This window comes from Lolium perenne, chromosome 1 (genome assembly GCF_019359855.2).
Source record: "Lolium perenne isolate Kyuss_39 chromosome 1, Kyuss_2.0, whole genome shotgun sequence".
NCBI classification, from domain to species: Eukaryota; Viridiplantae; Streptophyta; class Magnoliopsida; order Poales; family Poaceae; genus Lolium; species Lolium perenne.
Window position 1 is genome coordinate 267,069,251 of NC_067244.2, and position 27,957 is coordinate 267,097,207.

Consider the following 27,957-nt stretch of genomic DNA (forward strand, 5'->3'; position numbering starts at 1 on the left):
GTTTACGCATATGGTCATATGGACTACATCTATATATACACATATAATTATTTTTAGATTCTTAACACTTTTCAAAGTTTTAAATATACTTTTCAAAGTTCTAGATTCTGCGGCCTAAAAATGTAATGCTTGTGGATGTTCTGTCTCATTCACCGTTGAACATAGAGTTTAGACGGTCGTTTAGTGACAATAATTGGGCAAGCTGGCTAAACTTACTGCAACGTCTAATGTGTGTATCTTTGATGGATCAACAGGATAAATTTTTGTAGAATTTGACTCCTCCGAAGGTTTTTTCGGTCAAGTCTATGTACACAGATTTTATGAATGGTCATATTTTTTTTCTGCATAGGTATCTATGGAATTTGAAAGTACCACTAAAGATAAAGATTTCTATGTGTTTCCTTCATAGGAAGGTTTTGCTTACCAAGACAACTTAATAAAAAGAAATTGGATAGGGTGTACAAAATGTTTTTTTTTGTGATTCTCATGAATCCATTCAACATCTTTTTATTTCATGTCCTTCTACTAAATCCGTTTGGAGAGTTGTTCATTTTACTTTTAAAGTATTACTCCTCCTCTAATATTACTAATATGTTTGGTAATTGGATTAATGGAATCAATAAGAAAGTCAAGGCTAGAATTTGTACATGAGTTTGTGCCTTGACTTGGACAATTTGGAATTGTCAAAATGACGTTACTTTTAACAAGACCAAGGTTCTAAGAAAATTGCAAGTTACTCGTCAGGCTTCCTATTGGATCCACTTGTGGCCATACCTTCTACTTGCGGATCAGCTAGATCATTTGGATACTGGATGCACTCGGTTGATGGCGGTCATACGAGCTATATTCAACCAGTGGCAACAACCGCTTATATTACAAGATGCATAGGTGTTTTTTGCATGTTTGGTTCCGCTGGTTGATTCATGTTGAGATCTTGAGTGATATATGTGAATATTTGAAGCTTCGCAATAAAAACAGTTGTATGCATCACTTTGATGCACATGCTAGGGCAATGCTCCCCATTGGGAAAAAAGGTTTTGGTCCCAACTTTGTCGAATTTGAACGAAGATGAAATAAGACTATAAGTCATCGACCCGGACGAATGGAACCTGGGTGCGCGCGCACCCGTTTACGAAAAGTTCAAAAAAATGCTATTTAAAAGTTTCAAAAAAATGTGAAGTAAAATTTTGCATGTACATATTATGTTGATACTTACTCCTGTGAGTTTTCACGAAAAAATACCATTATGTGTGGCCTGCATAAAAATTACAAAATGTCCAAATAAGAATAGTGAACAGGAATTTGTACTATTCAGGAATTTGCATTTTGTCATTTTTGTGTAGGTCATACACAATGGTATTTTTTCGTGAAAACACACACGAGTAAGTATCAACATGATATATATACATGCAAAAATTTACTTCACATTTTTTGGAAACTTTTAAATAGCATTTTTTTGAACTTTTCGTAAATGGTGCGCGTGCACCCAGGTTCCATTCACCATTTCCGTACAAGTTATCCCCTATAGTCTGCTAATGTAGGTTGGGTTTGTTAGTTCCGGGAAAGTAATGAAACCGGGTAAATTTCGTCGCAAAATTACAAGTAATGGATAAAAATATGGGGAAGCTTTTGCAATGAGTTAAATCAGGTGATACAATTTTCTGAAGTAGCAAGCATATCTACCGGTCAACTCAAGAATTGACAGCCAGAAACCCAAATTATGTACTACTGCTACATGTACAAGAGTCATGTTTCATCAGATCTAGAACCCTGAAATCCCAGGTTCCTGAATCAGACTTGGTATATGTAGTCACAGGTGCAGGTGTTACTGTTTCTTATCTTAAAGCCTATCCACTGTTACTGTCGTTAGGTTTTGAGTTCCTATCCACTACCATCTGTTGTTATCGGCAGGTTTTTGCTCCTGAACCGCCTGTGCACCTTGAGGTCGATCACGAGGACGGTGATGTTGTCCTTGCTCCCCTTCTGGAGGGCAAGCTTGGACAGGTACTCGGCGGCCGCCTGTGCGGCAGGGTCCGGCGAGCCACCGTCGTCACCGCTTCCTCGGGCGACAGCGGAGGAGGAGGAGGAGGGCGACGAGGTGGCGTTCTTCTTGTGCCACAGCAGAATCCGCTTGCGGGCAGCATCACAGACCTCTTCGTTGGATAGCACGTCCCAGAGGCCGTCGCTCGCGAGGACGAGGCACTCGTCGTCTCTTGCACGAGCTACAAGTGTGACCTCGGGGACGGGGATTATGTAAGGCTTCAGGTATCTGTCCCCTACAAGCAGATTAGCAACAGAAACATAAGGAGTGGTACATGCAGGAAACAAATTCAGAAGTTCAGAAGAAAACTAGAGCACATGATTGCAATGAGAGTGAGTGATGAAATTGGAGAAAAACATGGCGAGTTAATCAACATGCCAGAAGTGCAGGAATGTGTACCAATGGAGCGCGACATGGCAAGAACGCCGAGAACTCGGTACCCATTCCACTGAATGACCTTGCCGCCGAGGGCCTCGATCCTCTCGTACTCGTCTTCCCGGTTTGGCTAAATCGCAGACAGAAGCGGAGCAACAGTCAGGCATTGTCTATGATCAACGCAAGAACCTGGAGCAAATTGCAGGGCAGTACTGAACAAATGTGAATGATGATAACCCGGAGATGCATGGCTCACCTTGTGATCCAGAGACAGAGGCAATGGCTCCTTGCCCCGGCAGAGCACGGCTCGCGAGTCCCCGCAGTTGGCGACGATGATGTGCGACGAGCAGACCAATGCGACCACCGCCGTCGACCCGACCGCGTCCGGAGCCACGGGCCGCGCTCCGACCTCGGCGTCGACGCGGCAGAAGCAGTCCACGAACGCCTTCTCCCACCGCTTCTTGGAGTCCAGGGAGTTGAAGTCGTCTTCGCCGCCGCCGCGCTCCTCGGCGAGGCGCAGGTCCTCGGCGAGCGCGGCGTGGAGCCTGTCCCGGCAGTAGTGGGCGACCTGGGCGCCGCCGTGGCCGTCGTAGACCGCGAAGAAGTGCGCGGGCAGGCGGAAGGACGCGCGGTCGAGGCCGTCGGCGTCGGCGGCGACCATCCAGAGCGGGATGCGGTGGAAGCGCGGGACGACGGCGGCGGCGTCCTCCATCTCCGGGCGGCGGCCTTGGACGGACTCGAGCCCCCAGCGCGGCGGGGAGTCGAGGGCGAAGACGCTCCTGCCGCAGGCGGGGCTGGAATCGGTGGCGGCCGCGGGCAGGTCGTCGGAGACGAGCGAGGGCGGGCCCGCGGAGGATGAGGCGGCGGAGGGGGAGAGGAGGCCGTCGAAGTCGGCCGATGCGACGCTGCTGCAGTCGCTGGCGACGGAGCAGGGGCTCCCGCACGCGGACCCTGGGTCCTGCGGCGAGTCCTTGGCCGCGGCGTCGGCGAGGGCGAGCGGCGCCAGCGCGGCGCCTAGGGCGTCCATGGCGGCGAGCGCGCGTGGCCGGGACAAGGCCTAAGAGCGGGCGAGCGATGGGCCGGAGCAGAGGGCCATGGTGGTGGCAGTGGTCGTGGGGAGGTGTGCTGCTGCTGCTGCTTGCTACTCATGGACGGAGACCGAGATGGAGATCGGAGCGAATCTTGTGGTGGGTGGGTGCGCGCACGGGATGTGCCCTGGAGACGAAGCAAATCAGAACGGAGGAAGGCGACGGAGAGAGAGATTGGAGCGTCGCATCGCGCGCCGGCCGGCGGTTGGCGTGGTCGCGTCTTGGCCGTCCGTCGACGCGCCGCCGCCGTCGTGGCGCGGCCAGCAGCCGCTCGTGTAGGTGGGCAGAGCGCAACCCGGAGGCTGAGTGCCTCCAACTTTGACTAACATTATTATTTCGCGCGCTAAATGAACGATTCATTAGGACGCCATTATTACTTCCTTTCCATAACATAAAAACGAAAAAACAAAGGTCATAGCGAATTTTCTTAAATCGATTTTCTAGTCCACTGCCTACTCTAGACCGTCAAATTGTTACAACACTACTAAAGGCTGGTGCCAACGCACCGCCCGCCTCCAGCCCCGCCACGTCAGCTTTTGGCCCACTCTCACCCCACTCTCACCACACTACGCTAACGCACATTGCTTATAGCTGCCTTTTAGTTCTCTCTCCTCCACGTCGCCTTTTCTCTCTTCAACATGAGCATATCTTTGTTTACGTTACAACAATATAAATAATGCAAGGAAATTATTTTATTGAACTAAAATTGTTACCGATTACATCATAAAAAAAATTACATAAAAATCTGAAAAGATTACATAAAAATCTGAAAAAATTACATAATCTAGGAATTAGCCCACACATGCTCCATCAAATCATGCTGGAGCTGTGTATACATCGGTGAGTCCCTCATTTCGGTGTCCATCTGAATCCTGGCTGCTAGGCTTGGTGGTGCATGGTGGTGTATTGCAGGGCCGACATTTGAATCAACTGTCTCATAGATGTTGTCCAAATTTTGTCCACGCTCATCGTCAATGATCATGTTGTGCAGAATGACACATGCACGCATGATCAATCCAAGAGTACGCCTGGAGTAGGAGCGTCCCGGAACTGCTAGAATGTTGAACCTAGACTTCAACACTCCAAAGGCACACTCGACATCTTTGCGATGCAGCGATGAAATCACCCTCCACTCCGTCGCTCGAACTGCTGCTGGATGAAGACATGGTGTAGAGTGGAGTGGAAATGGAGAGTGGAGGTGTGGAATGGCTGAAAACATATGGGGGTATTTATAGGGTTTTTTGAACCAAAGAACGGCTAGCCGACGTGGACCAATCGCGTCGCGGCACGTCGCCTAGCCGTTAGCCTCGCCGCCCCCACTCCCGCCCGCTCCCGCCCACTCCCCGCCCGCCTCCAGCCCGCCTCCCGCCCGCCGCCTCCGGCCCGCCTCCCGCCCGCCTACCGCCCGCCGCCTCCCGCCCCACCCGCCATCGCGCCGCCCCGCCTCCCGCCCTCTCCCGCCTCCTCTCGCCGCCAACGCGGGCGCCGGCCGGCGGGAGCGGGCGCTACCGCCGGCGCCCGCCGGCGCCCGCCTCCCGTCCCGCCCGCCTCCAGCCCCTCTCCCGCCCCGCCCCGGGCGGTAGCGCCCCGGCTGCCGCCCGCGTTGGCACCGGCCTAAGTAATTCATACATCTAAATAGCAAATGTATGGATGGAGTAGTTTTTTCCCCTAGAGGTAGATGATATACCTATTTTTTTAATAGAGTTGATTTTCGAAGGCCAATGCTAAGGCCAGTGCTAGTGAAACGGCTCAACACTTAGCAGACGAAGAGTCTGTCAGAATATACTGTCTTTTAGAGCATGCGGCTACAGCAAAACTCGCAGAAACACTATTTTAAATTCGCACCAAAACACTCATTTCTGTGCACTATGCGCTGCTATGCGCATGTCCTGATCGACATGGTGCATAAAGAACAGAAAATGTCAAAATAGCTCAGAATTCACTATACAAAAAAAAGAAGCAATGTCTACGCATATATCCAAAACAATATTCTTCCTTTTAGTTCTCTTCGATGTATCGATCATGCATTTCTAAACCACATAAGCCGGGGGAGATGTGCCCCATTGGACAGCCTCAAAGGCAGACATCATTGTCATGTATACAGCTTTTGAACATCGGTTTTGAAGACATCTATGATCTTCTATAGTGGGTGATCATCTTCTCGCCCCATGAGCTCCCCTTCTCCAGGATGAGCCTCTTGCCCCATGAGAAGTTCTCCCACTTGATATTTACATCTGCAAACAAAAATAATTCATTTAAACAACATTCAATAACAGAATGTGTATAGATGTAAAGTTATGGTTAATTACCAGCTTCCTCTAGAGTAATGATAAAAGTTGCCTCAGTAGGACTAGGCTTCTTTACCCATGAGCTGTTCTCCCACTTGTTCTCCACAACTGCAAACAGATATAGATCACTTCATCAGCGTCCACTAACAAAATGTATGGTTATAAAGAAAGGTATAAGCGATGGTTCATTACCAGCTCCCTCCAACTCAGGCATGATGCCAATCTTGATGTCAATCAGCGAAAGACATTGCAAGTCCATCTGGTATACGGTGATGTCAATCATCTTCTTCCATTAAGTGGAAGTTATCACATCAAAGAATATACATTAAGCACTTACAAAACGAAACTCACCTGCCGTAAGGTGATGCCCATGGCTTCCAGCCCAGCAAAGAAAGAAACATTGTTGATCCTGAATAACCAAAATGGCAAAACAAGATTGCCAGACTGTTATAAGATTGTTGGGAAGGTGTAATGCATGAACAAGAAGTAAAGACAGCTAGGGCACGGAATATAGGAAAAGGTGAATTGTAGAATACCTGAGGTGTGATGTACTGCCACCAGCACCTTTGCCCTGAGTATGGGCACACAAAGTACTGAACATGGTCGCCAAGTTTTTCGATTAGAATTATGGAACTTGCGACGATCGCTGCCACAAAGGCATACACATCTATCAGAAGGTTTCCAGCAGAGAGAAGTGTTTGGCCTTTCTTGATGATGTCTTCAAGGAATGACCAAAACTTCTCTTTTTCCTTGTTCCGCATCTCCATAAACTTCTTCATTCGGCGATCAAGACGCCTCATCATCTTAGTCATTGCTCTTACTTCTTTGCCGGATGGAGGACGTCTAGGAGAATTCCAGCTACAAAGAAATAAGACAAGATAGACAAATTATGAATTCTTAAATTGATAAAAATGCATAGGCACAGTCAAAAAAAGGGTAACGGATGCACAAGTTTCAGTCTGACACTTACACCATTAACCAGTTAACTAAATCCCCACAATTTTGAATTTTCACTAAGCAAACTGATGTAGATGGTAAAATGTCTCACCATGAGAGAATCAGAGAACATAACTCTTACTAAGATACAGATGCTATGCATGTCACAGAAAAGATGAAATACATATATACAGAGTTCCAATTTGACACTTTACGACATTAACCGGTAGTTTAAACCCACGACTTTGTGATTTCACCTAAGTAAACTGAATTAGACGCTAACATGTCTCAGAATGAGGAAGCACAAATCCTACCACATACTGTACAAACAAAGCAATAACATCCAACCAAAAGAAAATTCGAAACTGTGCATTTGCAGAATTAGTTGAGAAATTATGTAGTAGCAAGGCTGTATGGACATTTGTCATCGACAATGCAGAACTCAAACTAGCGGACTGAGGAGTTACTAGACAGATAATAAACAGAAGAGGGACAGGAGGAAATTATTACAAGTGAGTGAAATGGGAATAAACTCTTGCACTCTCAAAAGTGAAGAAAAGCCAAGTGGGTGGGAAAAATCAAGGAAAACAAAGTACAGTAATTGGCGTTTTGAGCATATGAGCTTCAGAGAATCAAAGTTGAGTGCATTCAATCAAGAAGGACAGTTCATTTCAGTGGAGGACGTCACATACCCAAGCAGAGTGCCTATTGGCATGGCCACTAAAACGACATATCGTAATTTGAGCAGTGTCCAATTTAAGGATTGTACCGGATAGCAGCACCTCTATCGTATATATACTCCAAATGCAGGTTCAACTACACACTTTTTTCTATTACTGTAATATATTTTAGGTGTAACTATAAATTTGAAGGGTGAATAAATCATGCATCAAAAAGGCATAAATAAAGTATAGGTGACAGTGGACAGTATAATAAAAACTTAGCAAGTGCAGTAACAAACATACTGTTTCATCATTCTTTCGCGCATGTCTTTGAGGATTTCTTCCTCATCCGGAGCTGCAGAGAGAAACGCGAGATTTGGTCAAATACTTTCAAGGAAATGCAGAAGGAAAGGTAGAAGGATAGGCAGAAGACCATCGAAACTGACCATAGGCCATGCAGATGCTAGCGGCCGCGAAGGCGGCGAGCGCGGCGTATCCCAGTGGGCGAATTGGTCGACGGCGTGGATCGGTCCCACCGACGACCATGGGCTCAAGGTCTCTACCATGTCCTTGGAATCGACGGCTGGCGAGGCCGAGGCGGCGGATGCTAGGGAGGAAAACGGCTTAACTGCGGTGAGCGCTCCGTATCCCCCGAGCAAATGTGGTCTGCTGCCGCGTACACCAGATTTTGGCCTTACGGTGCTCTTGCTACTCATGAACCTTGCAAAGAACGGCCGACGCAACACGTCGACATCCAAGGGCTAATTCTGGGGGAGCGGGGCACACCATGCAACCGAAATTGGCTAGGTGCCGTGCGACGGACGGTGCGACAGAGCGGACCTAGCAAGACTCCTCGCACCGGATAGAACAGATTTCATCCACACACAAATAGGAATACCAACAACCATGGAAATATAACTTTGTACTAAGCTTTTATACTTTCTTACAAATTCTCGCATTTTATAGTGTCTGAACGAGTATATTTTTATTATTTTTATTTTATATAGTTAACCACATAGAAAAAGCTAAATATATTTTTTGTAGCACTATTTTCATACCAATATAATGGAAATCATTGGAACATACACTTTCTTTATGCTAGATTTAAATTATATTTGTCACATAAATTTTTTAAATACGAATTACGTTGTAGCATCCTTGTTACATATTTGCAATGTAAATCATTTAATACACTCGCAGTTTGTGCTAGATTTAACTATATTTTGTATGAACTACGTTCACACCTATGTGCTTGACAAACCCTCACAATAAAAGATACTTGTGCTTGAAAAACTTTCAGAAGTATCGAATATGTAACTTTGTATAATTTATAACTAATGAAGTTAACATGGAAGCATAAGAGTAGAAGATATTTGTGTTTTTATGCAAAAGGGAGATATTTATGCTTGAGAAACTGAAAATAAAAGTACCAAATATATAAATCTATACAAATTTAGGGCTAATGAAATTGACATGAAAACTTAAAAGTAGAAGCAACGTTGCATCAGCTTTCTATAACAAAAATAAGGGAAAATAATTAATAAGGAAAAGGAAAAAGAGATGGGATTTGTACTCTGAACCAAATGATTCAAGCCAACTGAGCTACTCATCCGTTATGACATGATAGTTTACTTTTATTATTCGTCCAACATTTCATATATCAGTAGATTTGTCAAAATATTTGGGTATTCAACTGAATACCCTGAATACCCTTGAATTGAAGTCGTCCCGCCCCTGCGTATAGAGACAACTCCTCTCTTTTCATCTTTTGCAAGCTAGTTTGAGGTGTAGTAGCTAGTAGCTTACAATGCAATGCAAGTCGGCGGCGGGGGTAGGCAGCACCCTTCCCGTGAAGGATTTTTTTTTGGGAGGGACTTAATTTTTAGTCTTTTGCCTCCCAAACCCTCATTATTTCTCTTTTGCCCTTTTTAGGCTACTTAAGGCAGTGGCTTGGTCGTTTGTTCCTAGTGCCAAATATCTTAGTGTCATGCACCCCTCCCTATTTAGACCGGAGAACAACCGATATAAATTCAGTTATTACTACTAGTTTAAAGGGATTTTGTTGTTTGTTGGACAATGCCTCCTACCAGCAACGAAGCCTGAACAGTAAAGTTATCAAGGTGGCATCCCTCAACGTGACCAAGACGGCTAGAAATCAAAATAAAAAGTCAAGTAGTTAGAAATCACGGCTAAAGAATAATAGAAAATGGAAACATTTATTATCGATAGAGGCTAACATCGGGGACCTATCAACTAGGAGCCTAAATAGCTTGATCGGGGAACGTCAACCAGTTTGAAACAGAGGGCGCAACCGAAGAATAGCGTCAGAGACGCTGCCATCATGGCTCCACAGTCTGCGGGGGTGCCGAATTGGGTTGACTTGGCACGCGCAACCGAAAAGTCATCATCTACCAGTCTACCATGTACCTTACGGCCATGCGAGATGTTGGGCAGCGTTAAATAAGCCAGCCCCGTTACTGGGCTGCTTCTCTAGAGATAAAGTTAGGCCGCTCCTGGTTAATCGGACCGCGAAACACTCATACGGGCTTTACGTCTTTGCAAGGCGGCCCGCCGAGGGTTGGGAGACGAATCATCTTGTTCTAAAAAAAGGGAGACGAATCGTCTGTCCAGAGCGAAACGGCAAAAGCCTCGTATCAACCCCATCTTCCTTCGCATGGGCATATGGTGCGCCACTTTTTTTTAATTTTTTAATTTTTGCCGGAAAAAATCTTGATTTTGCCGTAACTTTTTACTCTTTTCAAATTTGCCGATTCTAACCTGGTTAATTCGGATTTAGAATTTTCACCCGGTCATTTTGATATATTTTGCGTTTCTTTCCGACTTTGTATGCAACTAGAAATCCAGTTTGATGATTTTGCAACACAATTTTGCAGTTAATTTCCCCTTGAAGTATACCACTTAATATAACTATAGTTCAAAGAAATATTTTTTTGAAGAACAGTAAAAAGACGATCCAAGGGGGAGGGGGTGGGTGTGGTGGTGCGTGGACGGTTGATAAAATTTCTGTGGCGCACCAGGCCTAGTGCTCCACAAAATTTATGTGGCGCACCAGGCCCAATGCGCCATAGAATCTCTTATTTATGTGACGCACCAGGTCTGTGCCCCACAGAAATAGTGAAACCAATTATTGGCTGGCTAGAGGTGGGCCCACCATATTTCTGTGGCACTTGCGTGTGGGGTGCGCCACATAAAATGCTATTTTTCGTGGCGCACCAGGCCAGGTGCGCTACAGAAATAATTTTTATGACGCATGCAAAAGTGGTGCGCCACACGCCAGAGATTTATTTTGAATTTAAAAAATGGCTGCCAGATAGGGGCCGCCAAAATTTCGCCGTTTTTTTTTTTTTTGAAATTTTCTGGAGGTCGCTAGAGGTCACCAAAGGTGGGTAGGTGGGGTGGTTGGAGGAGGAGGAGGAGGCCGAGGAGGCTGGTCGAAGGAGGAGGTGGTGGTCGTCGTCGGAGGAGGAGGAGAAGGAGGAGGAGGTGGTAGTGGGTGGGTGGTGGAGGAGGAGGAGGTGGTGGTGGTCGCCGAAGGAGGAGGTGGTCGCTGGAGGAGGAGGAGGAAGTGGTCGCCGGAGGAGGAGGAGGAGGTCGACGGGTGGAGGAGGAGGAGAAGGGCGCCGCCGAAATTTAAATTTCGCGCTAAGAAATCTGTGGCGTATATGCATATGGTGCGCCACGGAAAAAATCTTGACTTTGCCGTAACTTTTTACTCTTTTCGAATTTGGCGATTCTAAAAATTGGCTAACCGGGTAAATCCTGGTGAATTCGGACGTAGAATTTTCTCTCGGTTATTGTAATAAATTGTGTGTTTTTTTTCGAGTTCGTATGCAGCCAAAAATCCAGTTTGATGATTTTGCAACGCAATTTTGCAAAAAAATCGAAATTCATGTTTGTTAATTCTCAGTAGCCCTAGATAACATAATAAATGGGCACCTCGAATGATTTTATTTTTTGAATTTTCTATCTATTTCTTTTGTATTTTACAAAGCTAAAAAGGCGATCTAGTGGGGGTGGAGTTGCGTGGAGAGAAAAAACCCCACACATTTTGTGGCGCATATGTCTACATGCGCCACAGAAAGATAAACTTATGTGGCGCATATTAAAAATATGCGCCACAGAATTATGACTTTCTCTGGCGCATATCGGCAGATGCAACACAGAATTCCCTTCACCCATGTGTAGTACTGGACCCCGCGTGGGCCCCATAGAGATTCTGTGGCGCATCCGTCCACGTGTGTCACAGAAAGCCACAATTCTGTGTCGTACCAGTATTACATGCGCCACAAAAATTTAAAATTTCTGTGAAGCATATTTTTCTATGTGCCACAGAAATATTTTTATAGAGCACACACTTTTAGATGCTCCGCATAATACATTTCTATCTATAATGGTTTTCCTAGTAGTGAACTCACAGTGAAGACCCATGGGTGTTGTAAAATTTATCTTAACTTCAGGTTTTTCTGCACGAGTGTGGATTTGTTGCCACCCGGTGGCAATGTCCCCCCACTGGCTACCGTCCGATGTTATGCTTGAGATTCGTTCTGCACTGGCTAACCTTGTCCAGATCGCATTCATGACCACACGTTAGCTTAATTAGCTCCTAATTTCACGTTGATATGCAGCATGGGTGCAGAGGTGCAGCAACAAGCAAGCTGGCCCCTCTTTCCCACATGGGGGCATCTGACGTTGCATGCATGAGCACACTAAAACACTAGTCAGCATGGACCTATATTTCGCCAAAACATCCGGGTAAAATTTATTGAATTGATCACTAGTAAGCAAGAAACAAGTTGTTTCTTTTTTAGAGCCGCCAGTGGACAGTTTTCTGCCGCGAGATGGGGGAGTTATGAAGCGTGTCACTCTCGAACAATACACGATGCAGAGCAGAAGCAGAAGCAGCCGCTGCCCTTTGCTCGTCCCAGGTGAGACATCCGTCCGGCCAGAGTCGACGGATAACACCGCGGAGTGGAGCTGGAGGTCTGTTGGCGTAGGTCCGATTGAACGATGCGACATGTTCTATACTTCCTGGCGTGAACTACAAATTTGCAAAGCTGGCTCGATTTAATACATCAAGATATGCACAGAGCGAGACAAAGTCCTCGAGACGCTCAGGTAGAAGCAAATCAGGCAAGTTGCTGGATTTTGCCGCTAGCTTCCCCACGTACGAATAATTGTTTGTTGGATATTACTATGCACTATCTATACATGCATGTTGGCAGTGAATCATTACTACACATGGTTCATGCATGCATGTATTACACTGGTAGAAAAATGGCCTTTAGTCGCGGTTCGCAACTGCCATTAGTCGCGGTTGCACAACCGCGACTAATTAAGCGCGACTAAAGGCCCCCCCTTTAGTCGCGGTTGCTTACGAACCGCGACTAAAGGCGCCCACTCACGTCAGGCGCTACCGTGCGCTGCAAGGCGAAGGACCTTTAGTCGCGGTTGGTGTCCCCAATCGGGACTAAAGGCTATTTCGTTAAATTTTTTAAATTCATTTGGATTTCTAATTTCTTTTCACTCCGTTTTTTTTTTCTTTTTTTTACAGAATTTCTCTCATTTCAGTTATTTGCATAGCTTAGTCTCTATCTCTAACTACACTTATCTCTAGTCAAATTACTTACTCGTGGTCAAACTTCCCGCTCGGTCACCCATCCTCCCACTACTCCACCTCTAGCACGCTTAACTTCCAAGTTCCATTCCGTTCCGCATCCAAGTGCTTCGCGCGCATGTATGTGATAGTAGTATCATATCAATCCTATTAACATGTTGATCGATCTCATATTTCTTTATTGTTTGAATTTCAAATAATTATTTTAATAAACAAAAGTAATGATGTAATAATAATATTGAATAAATAAATAAATATTAACTTTTTAATTTGTATTATTTTTAATTTTATTAATTAATTAAATTTTTTTTTTGCCAAACCTAAAATCTAAAAATTTGAAAATCTAAAAATTGGGTAAAAATGATAGTAATCTTTATGCAGAATGAAATTATTAATTTTAGGTTTTAAAAAATTAAAAAAATATAAAATCCAATTGGGAACAAAAAGAGCAAACAGAATTGCACATGCTTGAGATTATAGTTTACCAGTTGGGGTCTTCAGATCTACGCTTCACTTGTGCAGCAAGATGGGAGATGAGCCGTAAATTCTGAATATTTTCCCAATAAGATTTGAACGCTCCAGTGCTTCTCATCTCCAGGCACAAGTCATAGAGCTCTTGTTTCTTGTCCTCGATTCCATCCTAAGCTCACTGTGAGGACATGTTGTAGTCTGTGGCTGGCCACACAACACAGAATTATTATGCTATACTATGAGATATGATCGTAAAATATATGGAAACAAACTCTTATCAAAGTTCCTAGCAAGTATCTTATGAAAGAAAATAAAATCCTATTACATAGTAATCTGTATTAAAACTGCAAAGGGGCTACATTGGTTATCCCTAAAACCGCAAAGCACAACAAACGCGTACTGACAAGTTGATAGTTCTGATGAAGGGCACCTGCATTACTGCCTCTATTTCATATTACTCTGCATATAAGGTTCAATCAATGTGAAATTATGCAACTTTGACCGCCAATTGCATGTAAAAATAAATTATTATTTAAAAAACCAAAATAACTCGTTAGTACCATGCTTCTTGAGTCGCCGTATAGTCGATGTATAGTCGCAGTATAGTCGCCAAGTCGAAGCGGCGTGGCTTGGTCGCGCAAGCGACTTTACTCACGGGGCAAGTCGCGCGACTTGCTAGCTCGACGACGACTATACAGCGATGGTTGACAGTCGCCGGTGCTTTTGCCTCAGGATTTCAGAGAGAAAGGGATGTAAAGAGATAGAAAGGGCAGAGCCCTCCTTCGTGGATACTTTGCTGGTCCTGCCGTGCATCCGGTGTATCTTTTGTCTTCCCATACACGCCCAAGAATTTTAGCAGGTTCACGCAAAGATTTTTGGTCACGTGCATCACGTCGATTGCAGAGTGAACCTCTAAGAATTTCCAGTAGGGTAGCTCCCAAAATATCGACTTCTTCTTCCACATGGGTACGTGTCCGTCAACATCATGCGGAACAGATTGTCCGCCGGGACCCTTTCCAAAGATCACTTTTAAATCCTTGACCATATCATATATAACTTCCCCAGTAGGGCGGGTAGGCTTCGTTCGGTTATCTGCCTCACCTCCGAAATGCTTTCCTCTCTTTCTTACGTGATGTTGTTTTGGAAGAAATCGACGATGCCCCAGGTACACATTCTTGTTTCCCAAATAATTATCGATCTCACCTAAACAGTGTGTGCATGCATTGTATCCCTTGTTTGACTGCCCTGAAATGTTACCAAGAGCAGGCCAATCATTGATGGTTACAAATAACAACGCTCGTAGGTTAAATTCCTTTTGTTCGTGCTCATCCCACACAGGTACACCTTCGTCACGCCACAACTCTAAAAGTTCTTCAACCAATGGCCTCAGGTACACATCAATGTCGTTGCCGGGTTGCTTCGGGCCCTGGATGAGCACTGGCATCATAATGAACTTCCGCTTCATGCACAACCAAGGAGGAAGGTTATAGATACATAGAGTCACTGGCCAGGTGCTATGACTGGAGCTCTCGCTCCCGAAAGGATTAAAGCCATCTCGTACTTAGACCAAATCTTAAGTTCCTTGCGTCATCTGAAAATGACTTTAACTCTCTGTCGATTTTTCTCCACCGCGACCCGTCAGCGGGGTGTCTCAAAGATCACATCTTTCTTACGGTCCTCTTTGTGCCATCGCAACAACTTGGCATGCTCTTTGTTCTGGAACAAACGTTTCAACCGTGGTATTATAGGAGCATACCACATCACCTTCGCAGGAACCCTCTTCCTGGGGGTGGACTCACCCTCAACATCGCCAGGGTCATCTCGCCGGATCTTATACCTCAATGCACTACATACCGGGCATGCATTCAAATTCTCGTACTCCCCGCGGTAGAGGATGCAGTCATTGATGCATGCATGTATCTTCTGCACCTCTAATCCTAGAGGGCAGACAACCTTCTTTGCTTCGTACGTGCTAGAGGGCAACACGTTCTCCCCTGGAAGCATCTTCTTTATTATTTTCAGCAACTTTTCAAATCCCTTGTCAGAAGTACCATTCTCTGCCTTCCACTGCAGCAATTCCAGCGTGGTACCCAGCTTTTTCTGACCATTTTCGCAATTTGGGTACAACAGTTTGTTGTGATCCTCTAACATTTTCTCCAACTTCAACCTCTCCTTTTCATTTCCGCAGTTCATCTTCGCATCAAGAATGGCCCGACCCAAATCGTCATCCGGGTCATCAAAAATCGGCTCATCGAAAATGGGCTCTTCTTCGCCTTCGTCTTCCCCATTCTACTACCACCGTCTTCAGTGAATAAGGGATAGTTGTCACTATCCTCTTCTTCTTCGTTGTCTTCCAATATAACCCCTCTTTCTCCGTGCTTGGTCCAACAATTATAGCTGGGCATGAAACCGTTCTCCAGCAGGTGGACGTGAAGGGTCTTCGAGGTAGAGTAATCCTTCATATTCTTACAGGAACTACATGGACAATACATGAAACCATTCGATCACTGCTTGCCTCAGCCACGTTGAGAAAATAATGCATGCCAGTAATGAACTCGGGATGGCACCGGTCACCGTACATCCATTGTCGACTCATCTGCATTTTATATGTATATCAAAAATCATTAAATACACAACATCATGGATATATATGAGTGACCAACTTAATTAATATTCAAGTTCATCACATAAAACTAATTGTTTTTTTATAAAAAGAAGAGGGGCTCACCGAGGTGGTACCGTGCCGGCTAGGGGACGACGCTGGCGATCGACGGCGGTAAGGAAGGGGATGATACTAATTAAAACCTACAAAACATACCATAATTTCAGCTCAAATTGCATATAAAAAAATAAAATCACTAACTTAGGCATTTCATCGAACACCTTGCTTGCACTACAAAAATAGTACGAGTTAAAACTACCAAAGAACTGAGCTAAATTAGGAACGCCGGAAGGAAGGATGATATTGCTAACCCTTGGATAGATGTATGCCGTTAATCTTGTTAAAATGATGGAGAAAAATGAAGATTATTGGAGTGTGAGAGGTGCAAAATATTTGGAAATGTGAGAGGAGGAGAAGGAGGAATGAGATGCAGGGGGTCGGGCGCGCGGCTGCGTGCTGATATAGGGCACAGACCCTTTAGTACCGGTTCCTTACACGAACCGGTACTAAAGGTGCAACCCTGGCCCCACCACCGCCTGGAAATCGGGCCCAAACCCTTTAATACCGGTTCGTGTTACGAACCGGTATTAAAGGTCCATAACGAACCGGTATTGATGTCCCACGCACGGAACCGGTATTAATGCCCCCTTTAGTACCGGTTCGTAAGGGAACCGGTACTAAAGGCTTAGATGGATGAGAGGTTTTCTACTAGTGTAATTTATTAATGTTCCATAGGTTTTGTTCAAATGGATGCAAAAGTAAAATGCTTCAGGCTACCTGTACATAGCTGTTGATTGACTGGCGGCTTCATTGGCTGGCAAGTCGTGGTTTTCATTTTTTTGACTTGACCATGGGCCAGTGGATATGCAACGACGTAATTCCTGATCTCATGGGTGAGTACTAATTAGTGTATCATTTCTGTGTTACCATGGTAGTTTTGTTTTATTTCTTAGAAATAGTCTTCTACTGTCCTTGAATTAGTGCTCCTCTCTCCGGATTAATTTTCCTAATAGCACGAAATGATTGATTTGTGTGTTTAGTGTTATGGCCCTTTGTTTTAATATCTCTCATGGTACAACACATGTTGATGTCTTAATAGCATGAAACCTCTGAATGTAGGAACTGGGGATGAACTCCGCAACCGGAGCAACACATAATGTCAGCTTGCAGATATTGGTGAGTTCAATGCACATTGTCGGTTATGTATTTCAATTAGGTACTAGAAATAGTAACTGAAATGAAGAATATTCTCAGCACCCGGAGTGGTATCAACGCATATTGGGAGAGGCCAAGTTGGTCACCCTCCAGCTCTTATAACCATTATGCTAGCTCCGAGCCTGACACCAAGCGAAGTCATGCGACGAAACATAGGACATACCAAAAGAATACGATAAGTGGTTCCCTATCTCTCTTTGCAATGATAATTTGAGGCAAGCCAATCGTTTAGTTGAAGGCTTCTTATTGCTTCTATGTTTCGGAACTTCGGAAGTAACAAAGGTATTTCAGTGTGTCGTTAAGAGTTTGGTGAATGGACAAGTACAGTCCAACTAGGTGAGTACAATAAAATAAAAATTAATAATCATCGCATGCCCAGACTTCAGCTAAAACAACACCTGGAGCAACTTTAATAGTAAGTAGGTGAAAATCTATGAATAACGTGGAAGTTATGATGTTGCGTACTTACCTGATTTTTTTGCCGCCTCCCTCACACACAATCCTCAATATGGCTGCCTCCTCCCTGCGTTACAATTCACATCCCCTCTCTCCGGTCTTTATTGGTGTTTTTATGTTGCTGTTGAGGTGTTGTTCTGTTGCCGGTTGAAGAGGTTCAGAACTTCGCCGGAATTTTATTCGATGCTTTGGTTGTAAGCATATTAGCAGTTTGGCCTTTATTTGAAAATAACTTCATGCCTCGTTTACAAGCTCCAGAATAGAGATTCCTGAATTTGAAGAACAACCAGTTATTGTTCTTTATCATACATGTCTTTCTATTCTTTTTTACCTTCTTCCAACATCAGTTTTCTGGAATTAGTTTCAATAGACTCTGTTACTTTCCAGGAGTTGTAGTAACCCGGTGATTTGATCATCGATTGTGCAATTGCTGTAGATAAAGCACAGGAGGGATGGTCGACAAAAGAAATCTGAATCATCAAATGGATCAAATAATCTATGAAAACGCCCAGGCATTTTACTACGTCCATTATAGCCTATGAAAACATCTTATAAAAGGGAATATGCAAGAAAAGAACTCCCTCCTTGTCATAAAGGATGGTTTAGATTCGTCTAAACTTAGATGCATGTATCTAAATTTAGAATGATCTAGAACATTTTTTTAGTAATAATCAAGTGGAAGTGCATAACATATTAAGTTATTTTTGTAGAAATTTTGCATGCCAGCAAACAACTGTCGAATTACAACACATGCCTGAGTCGGTGTTCTCTCATGGTGAGTTGTATGTAGCTATCAAGATTCGCTGATAGCAATAACGTCAAGATTCCGGTCATCCCGGATGCTGATAATTAAAAAATCTATTGTTATGTATATGAAGAACATTTCTACAAATAGATCATTACATGATAGGTGGGATATTTGTTGCTTATTATACTTTTCGTAATCATAGTTCTATATTTTTAATATATACTTAACTTTATAATATACTTTGTTTTGCATAGATCAACTCCATTGTGATACTCCATGATGTTGTAGGAAATGCTCGAGAGTCAGGTGCGGGTCTCTCATGTTGGACTCAGGTGAAATAAATGCTTGCTCTGAGACTTTGCATATGGCAGAACTCAGAACTGAGTGTGGACTTGTTCACAGAAAAAAAAAAAGAACTGAGTGTGGCTTTGGGGAGAGGAGTTCAGTCATGCACCTCAAGTACAAATTTAGAAGTGTGTTGTGCAGACTTCGTCGTAGTAGTTTATGTTCGCATGTATCAACTACTATTTTGAATTTAGTGGCGATTCATGCAAACAAATTTTTTGGCTGGCCTTTCTTTATGGAGGTTTTGATGTTAGCTTGCTGGAATATTTGGCTGGTTCGTAACGGGGAAAAAATTGGGCAAAATCGCAAAAGAGACACCCAACTTCGTAAGGTGGAAGTGTAAATTTTTTCATGATATTTTCCTTCACCATAGGAGTAAGGTCAAGCATAGAGATAGTTTGTTTTCTTTCATTAGGACCCTACCTTAGAGTACGATCTATTTCTAATTAGGTTACTTTTTCCTCCTATACATATGACTTGGTAGTGTTTTGAGAATAAAATTTTGATGCCGGGCTATTGCCTCACAGTTCATGGTCAGAAAACAACTACTCCCTCCAATTAATAATAAACATCGAGTGCCACCACAAAGGCTTGGCCCGAGCAGAAACCCCCTGGCGAAAAAACCTAACCCGCTCTCGTGACCTGCGCTAGCTCTGCGGCCTCTCCCTAGCCCCCATCCGACGCTCTCCCTTGTCGGCGTGTGCCGTTGGGCGTTGCCCGGACGGTGCCGGCGGTGGCGGGGCTGACTCTACCTGTGGCGCAACCGGGGGCGCGGGGGCCTTGGGCTGGCGACGGTGGCCTTCGGGTGGCGGCGGTGTGGTTCCCGCGCGCTGGGTGGTGCAGAGATGCAGCGGCGCCCCTGTTAGCGGTGGATTAGCGCGGTCGGGAGGGGCGGCAGCTCCTGCTCGGCCCAGATCTGGCCCCTTTGGGCCCGGTCTTGGCTAGGGCGGGCTGGAGCTTCCTTGCTCGATGGTGGTGCTCCCTGGGCGCACAGTTGGTGAGTTGGAGATGGCAGGGTGGTGGCGGCGCTACAGCCGGCTGCTGCAACATGGCGGCGGGGACTTAGCGGGCCAGTGTGGCCCGGTCGGGCCAGTAGGGGCCTGGTTTGTCCTTGCTGCCATGTCCGGTCGACAACCGAGCTGGCGGTTGGAGGCAGTTCCCTCCCCTGGCTGTGGTGCTGCGACCCCTGGCCATGTTGACTCCCTCCTCCTCCTCTAGGCCTTGCGTCGATGATCACAGGGAGATGGAGGATGACGTCAAGACCGTGGTGGCGTGTGCTGGTGGGCGGAAGGCTGGGCCGAAAACTTCAGATCGTCCGGGATGGTGGTGGTGGGGTTGGAAGAAATCCATGTCGGCTTGTCTGACACCGACACGGTGACGCCCGAGGGTGCCAACTTACCTTCCTGAAGGGTGTCGGGTGTACCCCCTCCCTAATCCCTTCCGCGTACCGGGGGAAACCCTAGGATTATTCCGGGCAACAACGGCGTAGTTGTCGTTCCCCTTGCTGAAGGTGTTGTTTGGTATGCGACGATTCAGAGTGCTAGGTGTGTGGTATGACTTCTCCGGAGGGCGCAACGGTTGCGGGTTGTTCTCGTTTTGTCGATCTGCCGGTGTTCGCATTCTTTTTATCTTTCCTTTCTTTGTAGTTTCGTTTGGGCTTGGTTGTGCTGCGCCCAGCATGCTTCTTGTATTGTGTGGTTGCTATATTAAATTTAGCGGGACGAAAGCCTATTTCGAGGAGGATTAATAATAAACATCGACAATTTAGTATAAAAGTGGCACTTATCATGAATCCAAGGGAGCATTATTTTGAATTTAATTTAATGGTTGATATTTGTATTTTTTACTATATTTTTTGTTTACCTGTTTCGTTACCCGTGGCAACGCACGGGCATTGAACTAGTATACTTTCAAAAGACGAGCGGGTTCCGTCGTACATCGTCCGTTTCGTCAAGCGATTCCTTCTGCTTTGTCGAGCGCCCAAATGGGCCAAAGCCCAACAAATCCCTCCTACTGCGGAAGGCAAGGCAGGACCCCCTCTCGATCCCCTCTGTATCCTCTCTCACGACTCACGACGGCGCCACTACCTCCACTCATTCTGGCCGATGTAGGCTCTTCCAGCTCCGCCCTTCACTGGAGCGAGCTCGGCTATCTCTCCTCTAGCAATCCCCATCGTTGTTTCTTCCTTCTACATTCTCAACTGCCATCTCAGGTAACCCTAGCCGCCTCAGTCTCCAGCGGCCATGGAGGGCTCTAATTCGTCCTCCCTAGAATCAGATCTCGAGCATGGCGGTCGAGCTATCCACGTGCGCACCGTGCATGGCTTGCTGTGTGGCCAGGTCCGGCGCCAGGGAAGCCATCAAGCGCGTCATGGCTCACACGCGCTAGAAGGACAACCACTGGAACTCCATGCCACCCTCTTCTCCATGCAAGAACATGCAGGTTTTGGGATGTTCACTTTCCAGACCAGGAGGTGGGCGCCTTGTTCGCCTGTACTTACCTTTGTCTCTATTGTTCTGTGGATTTGAGTAATTATGGGGCTTGCACTTTCTGCTGAAATCGCACTTGATGTACAGTGATGATAATTTAGTCCCTTGTAAAGAGGCTTTTTTGAGCACTATGTCACTATGATAGTGTTATTACTTGTACGACTCAATCTTGCAATGATTCTTCAATCATTTACCCTATCATAGTTACTACAGAAGTAATACTATGAAAGTCTATGCTACATGTAGTTTAGCAATGATTTAGCCTTAGTACTCTACATGTAATTTCAGTGGTGTTCTGATCAATACTATAGAACACCGATTTGCTACTTATTGTTTGCAGCTCCTTTTTTGGGTAAAAATAACAGACTTGATATATTTCTTTCCATGTACTGTCTACTGACATGAGAAAATAAGAGAGATAGAGATAATTTATAAATCAGATCATTAGCGATCAGATCTATGGATAAAGAAGCTTACTCAATGTAGCTAGAGAATTTATAAATCAGGTTGTATTTTTTTGTAGTGTCGTCTGTTGCCGCTGCTGGAGCGACCACACGGTGGCAACCATGGCGATCCAAAGGTCATCAGGGAAGTGGATGATGACGTCATGATGATCCTGCTCTCTCCGTCGTTCAACCTTGACATCAGCCACCCTCATCCTCGTGACTCCATAAGCACCTTCTTGTGATGTGGATAGGGCGGAAGTTCTCATATGCTGAAATCTTGCTAGAGTCAGACAGACCAACACCCTCCTATCCCAGGTTTGGCCCATTCCTTCTTACCACTGTTTTATTATATCAGTGCACCAACTTAGCCATGTCAAGTGATTGATAAAATGCTTCATACAATGTATACTTTCTAAATTTGCTTGCCACGTAATTGCTAGAATACTCTACATAAAAAACATGATATTGCTTCTGATTTTATCAATTGTTGAACAATTATCACCAATGAGGCACGTTTTATTTGGAAATATTCTAATGATTAGGAAAGACTTGATTGAAAGGAAAAGACCTGCTTGGGCTAATCCAACTTGTGGTTCTCTATGGAGATGTCTAACATGATTTGTGTTGGTTTACCATTTTGTTTGTGTTAGCGTGGATTTTGGTTTGTTGTATTTTACATTAACTAGCAAAAGTGCCCGTGCGATGCACCGGGAAAAAAAATTCGAACACTTCAGTGAATCATCCAAAATGGCTCTTTATCCTCTATGTCATCTTCAACAAATGTCACATTTTTCCCTAATTCTAAACTGCCATATGCTAGATCATGAAGTGATCGACCAGGTGTTGAAAAAAAAAGCAGGATGACATATGGAGAATTAAGCTGAAGGAGCATGACCAATCCAGAGAAAAAAAATGAGAACCTGCACCAAAAAAGAAGTAGATCTATTCAAAGTCATATAATCGCAACTCACAGCCAAAAATATTCCATTTGTCCCGGTCGTCCTAATCGTTTCGTTGCCGCCTTGTTGGTCTCTTTTGCGTTGCTATGGGACTTAGCTATCCGTCCGACCCAAAAACATGAACATATAATAATACGGATATATAATGTAGATTGCATGAACGAGTTTTCTCCTAACGTCCAACATAAGCTAGTCATGGAGATTCACCAAGTGGCAGTTTTTTTCATGAGGACAATAATCACATTATGATTAGCTTAAGATGTATGAAGCAGGATGCCATTTGCAAGTGCTAAGTGTAAACAAGTGACATAATATCACTTACAGAAAAGTGTGTCTAAATCAACCCTAATTTCGTTATGTAATCTAGGCACAAAAAACAACATTAAATTAATAAGAATTTTGTAATATCACCAGTGCACAAATGTTGTAGCTTGAACCGACATCAAATTGAGTAACCATTATTAATTACCCCATGGTTACCTAAATAAATTGCAATGAAGTAGGCAAAATTCAGTTAATATCAAACTTCAATCACCATCTGTATAGGGCTTTGTACAAGAAAAATGCCGTCGCCTGCATCCGCTGGTGACATGTATCCTATTTTGACAACAAATTTTCCATGTTCTATTGTTGATAAAATTGATGTATGTCCCTTGATTGGAGACTCCACAAACAATTACTGAAATTCTCATGACTTAGGTATCCAAAAATTATTTCCTGGTGGACAATATTTATGAAGTGATCTGTCCAATACTCAAATACTTTCCTAGAACATAAATATATTCAGAAAAGAAAGTTGAACCACGATACGCATCATTGAGATATTCCGTCGAACTCTTTATAATCTGCATCTTTTTAACTATGGTAGATGGCTTCTCAAAAGCATAACATGATGCACATCCAGACTTAACTCATACGTGATGATCCACAGAAACCACCAATCAATCTCTCTCAAACTTACATCATGAACTTGATCAACCTGTAGGTGTGGCCAACAAAAATACCTTGCACCCTGGGAGTTTCCTTATTTTGTCTTCACGCGGAAGGATCCAAAATTGCATTGCACATTAAGCAATATATCTGACTGAATTTACTGAAACTCTCTCGACCTAGCAAGAAACGGCGTCAGGAAGTCCATCATCATACTGAAGTCAGATTCAGAGTAAAACCTGTAACACTAACCTGCTTGTGTTTGACCTGCAAGGCCATCACACTGATTAACAGAACTTTGGAAAATCCAAATAATACGTCGAGACCACTACTGGGCGAAATCTGCTCTTTCCCTATTCATGTTAGACATGCCCGGCCCTTAGTAGAACTTCAAGAAATACAATCAATTTTCAATACATTGAGACCCAGTGCACGCAAATGGAGGATCGATGGATCTTGGCTGGATGGATGCTACCAGACCACCGCGAACCTAGATCCTGAGAAGCTCCACCATTGATTACACACCGTGAAGCCAATGCCTACTACCGTGTCCTGCGTAGCTTCCGACCGCCGCCGATGCCAGCTGTTGCCCCTTGCAGGAGACCACCAGCCGCGCCACTGGATGACCGGCGGCGGAGCGGCTCAGATAGGGGTGGAGCGTGAACGCCTGGGGTCGGGGCCGTGATGGGCGGTTACGGCAGGGTTGGCGCCGGCGTCTTCACCGGTATCACGAGCACCCTCCGGCTTGGATCCGAGCTATCCAAGGGCGGATCTTTCGGCTGGGGGCATTGAGGCGCCTCTCTCTCCCTCCGTCGGGGGATGCCGTGATCTCCCATCTCCTGTGACCCTTCTTCACGAATTAGGCGATGAGTAGAGGAAAGGAAAAGGACTTCGTTTATCCCTGCCGGCGGCGTTGCTCGATTTGAGGTTGATGCGCACGGAAAACAGTCGGGAAGGGGAGGCAAAAAAAGTTTCGGGGATCTCCACAAAGAGCTCGATTTCCAGATTCGATGGCGAGATTTCTGTGGTTGAAAGGAACTACTATATATGAACGGATTTTCGTGAAGAGGGGGTAAGAAATCTGGATTGATTTGGTAGGAATAGGAACAGAGATCCATACGAACTATGGTTTCCCTATGCGGAACGGCGGATTCCGCGGAGAATCGCCGGAGGGGTGAGCGTTGTGACGGATGGAAAAATCGAACCGGTTTTTGTCTCACGGGTGGCATTGGTTGTAATATGTAGTTTGGTGGGAGGGCAAAATGGTCGGAAAATTTGTTGGACGAAAATTTTGGCAGAAACCTTAGCTCCTTTATTATTAGGTATAGATTTGTTGCTCCCTGGCAAGTAATTTTTTTACATGAGACGATAGATTCGCGCTGCTACTACTTCAGGAAGGTCGGGGTCTGGGATGGCACAGTGGTATGGTGTTAAGTTAACTAGGGTCAAAATTCTCAATATCTTACATCTTCACCAATTAGCATATTGAAGGTAGCTGGGCTCATGGAGTGGGCTGACATCGTTGCGGAGTCCGTCCAGGCACGCTGGGACTTAGCTACTCTGTTTCTCTTCCCAGCGCTGAATTCCGGCATGTGCGCCGCCTCACGGTTGATCAAGCTTCCTCTGTTAAGTCTCTCTCTCCCTACAGAGTTTGTCTGTTCTTATTAACATTTTTTCAATTGAAGTTGAAGTCAAATCACTATCCCGAGAGAGGATATTGAAAGATAGTCATATGAGGACAAATCATCTTTGGCATCCCCAGGCAATTGGTAATCTCTAACTGAAGGTAGCCATTGCATTTTCTCATAATGATTCACTGGCCTTAATCCATGTGTTCCATGATCTATTGATATAGTGATCTATTGGATTTTTAGCTCCAGTTTGTCGCCAACATTTTGTCCAAAAATTAAAGGTTTATTATTTTTCAAGGTTCTTTGTTCTCTCATACTTATGTTTCTAAATCTCTTTTGGTTGCACTGTACATGAATACATGTAGACCATGGAAGTTCACATTTAATAGAAGGTGTATTTGTTAACCAGTTTGGTGTCGACAAATGGTCTATCTGTTCTATCTCATCTGTAAGAATTTTAAAGACTGACATAACCTATCGGGTAGCCAAATCTAAGTACTTGAAATCCTGTCAGCATTACTTGGGCTTCACTAATTTGATGAAGTGTTCTTTATATGTGTTGAAACTTTCAAGACAGGTGATTTATTTGATTTCCCACATTCTGAAGAAATATTAGTCCATATGAACAGATTGTAATCCATGTATTAAGATTCAAGAACTAATAGAGGAATAGATGAAAGCAAACTCTGCAAGTAATTTTTTTATTATATCCTTACAAGATCATATATCATGTAAGTCTAAGCTATGCCATAGGAAAACCCACACGCTGGAATGTGAAGGATGAGAAGTATCTTACATGAAACACGCAGATTAAGTTGTAAGAAGTGCTCTTCAGAAGCATAATATCTGTTAAAAAAAATTGTTTTTTGGTTTCTGGCAATACAATTTTAGTCGTTCTTTGCTTTTGGGTGATACAATCACTTCGTGGACGCAGTAGCGGGGCGCATCACTCTACCTCAATGACCCAACTATTGCGCTTTCTCCTCGGCTCCACCTGACCACACGCCTCGATTTGGTGCTCCTCCTCCACCCTACTCTTTCAACCGTGCACATCACCAGCAGCATTTCTTAAGTTTTTCAGTAGTGATGGGATCTGAAGTTTGCGACATCTGCTGTTTTTAGTAGTGATGGGATCTGAAGTTCATGACATTCCATGGCTCTGCATTTTGTTTTTTAATCTGTTTGAAAGGAAGTAAATAGAAGTACGAGGTCTCTTGCTGCCATTTATAACTAAAACTAGGTTACTGTAATCTTTGTTTAGTACTTAGAAATATTACTCTGCATATATAATCTCGATTTTGATATTTTGGCTCATTAATAACCAGATTGTTATTCTGACAAGAGGTTTGATCTCAAGGTTGTAAGATTTTGTGGAATTTTGTTTAAGAATGAATATATGCAGATACTTACGTATATTTCGCTATCATGTACTATTTATGATGCAATCTTATATGTATCATCTTTAGATTATAATTTGGAACTGTTGGGCTGATATAGCAACCTCTAAACATTCCAACAAACACTGAATAGAGATCTGATTACAGTTATTTTTTCTGAAATGAATTTATAAACTCTTCCATTGAAATGCTCTGAACACCCCCTCCGATCTCAACTGGTAGACAAGGTGATTCACACTCAAACATTATATTTGATCTTGATGGCAGGAATCTCCTTTATGGGCCTGTCGAGATATCTAAAAGTTGTTTCTTCATAATCTTAATATCCTATAAGACAACCTTTTTCCCTATACATAAAGGTTCTTGTGTACAGCTGTTTACCTATTTCCATCAGACTATCACTACATATATCATATGTTTCAAAACTTTTGGTAGGACTTCTTTTGGTATTAAATGATTCTTTCAAGGTCAATTAACTTGCACTTGTAGACTTGAATTTTAAAATGGTCAGTGATTTGTGAAAACTTATTTGAAGAAAAGATGTTGAAAGATATTGCACTGATGTTTCCCCTCCTATTTCCTACAAGCTATCAGATGGGCATTACTCGTCAATAATCAAACTCTATTGTCCAAGCTTTCCATTGATGCAAGATTACATTTGGTGCAGTGGTAGACAAATCCAAACAATAGGAGAAATGGCATTATGACTGATTAGCCTACGCTGAGATGGATGTTGCCAAGTTTAAACAAGTTTCCTAGACCATGTTGTATATTTTTAGTTTCGTTTCATTTATAGTTTTGTGGTCTAAAAATCCTACTCAAGTTTACTTGTACTCGATATACTATACAAAATCTCATCAACGAGATTGAAGTATGTGATATGTTTTATAAACTTGATCAATTTGCTTTTGTTTTATGATACCAGGGACTAATTCTATGTCTAGATATGTTTTTTTTTTATCTCGTAGACCGTAACAACGCACGGGCATTTAACTAGTATTATCTTATCTATAGTTTTATATCAAAATAAAAAGATGGGAGGGGCTTCTTTTGCACCTTTTTCGACCGTTCGAATTTTTTGTTTGGAGAAGTAAGTTCACCTCGCTATTCTACATAACTTCAGTGTTCGTAGTTTTTCGTTTTAACATTGTTAGATGAGTGCTTCTTGCTCTCCCACTACGGG

General features: G+C 44.0%; 2 protein-coding genes and 1 long non-coding RNA gene across 3 annotated transcripts; 1 reads left to right on the top strand and 2 right to left on the bottom strand.

The window, feature by feature from the left end:
* Positions 1–1,698: 1,698 nt before the first annotated feature.
* Positions 1,699–3,821, bottom strand: LOC127327889 (protein phosphatase 2C 53). Its single transcript, XM_051354693.2, has 3 exons — positions 2,673–3,821; positions 2,441–2,546; positions 1,699–2,276 (listed from the first exon to the last, which is right to left on the bottom strand). Exons 1-3 carry the CDS (start codon positions 3,441–3,443, stop codon positions 1,882–1,884), a joined length of 1,272 nt encoding a protein of 423 aa, XP_051210653.1. The 5' UTR covers positions 3,444–3,821; the 3' UTR covers positions 1,699–1,881.
* Positions 3,822–5,492: 1,671 nt separating this feature from the next.
* Positions 5,493–8,662, bottom strand: LOC127327997 (uncharacterized). Its single transcript, XM_051354779.1, has 7 exons — positions 7,837–8,662; positions 7,694–7,745; positions 6,329–6,650; positions 6,144–6,201; positions 5,985–6,051; positions 5,814–5,900; positions 5,493–5,738 (listed from the first exon to the last, which is right to left on the bottom strand). The coding sequence occupies exons 3-7, from the start codon at positions 6,391–6,393 to the stop codon at positions 5,635–5,637; spliced, it is 381 nt and encodes a 126-aa protein (XP_051210739.1). The 5' UTR covers positions 6,394–6,650; positions 7,694–7,745; positions 7,837–8,662; the 3' UTR covers positions 5,493–5,634.
* A 12,372-nt stretch (positions 8,663–21,034) lies between these two features.
* Positions 21,035–27,607, top strand: LOC127327890 (uncharacterized). Its single transcript, XR_007868829.2, has 3 exons — positions 21,035–21,395; positions 21,935–22,172; positions 25,119–27,607. It is a non-coding gene; the product is annotated as an uncharacterized lncRNA (long non-coding RNA).
* The last annotated feature ends 350 nt before the right edge of the window (positions 27,608–27,957 follow it).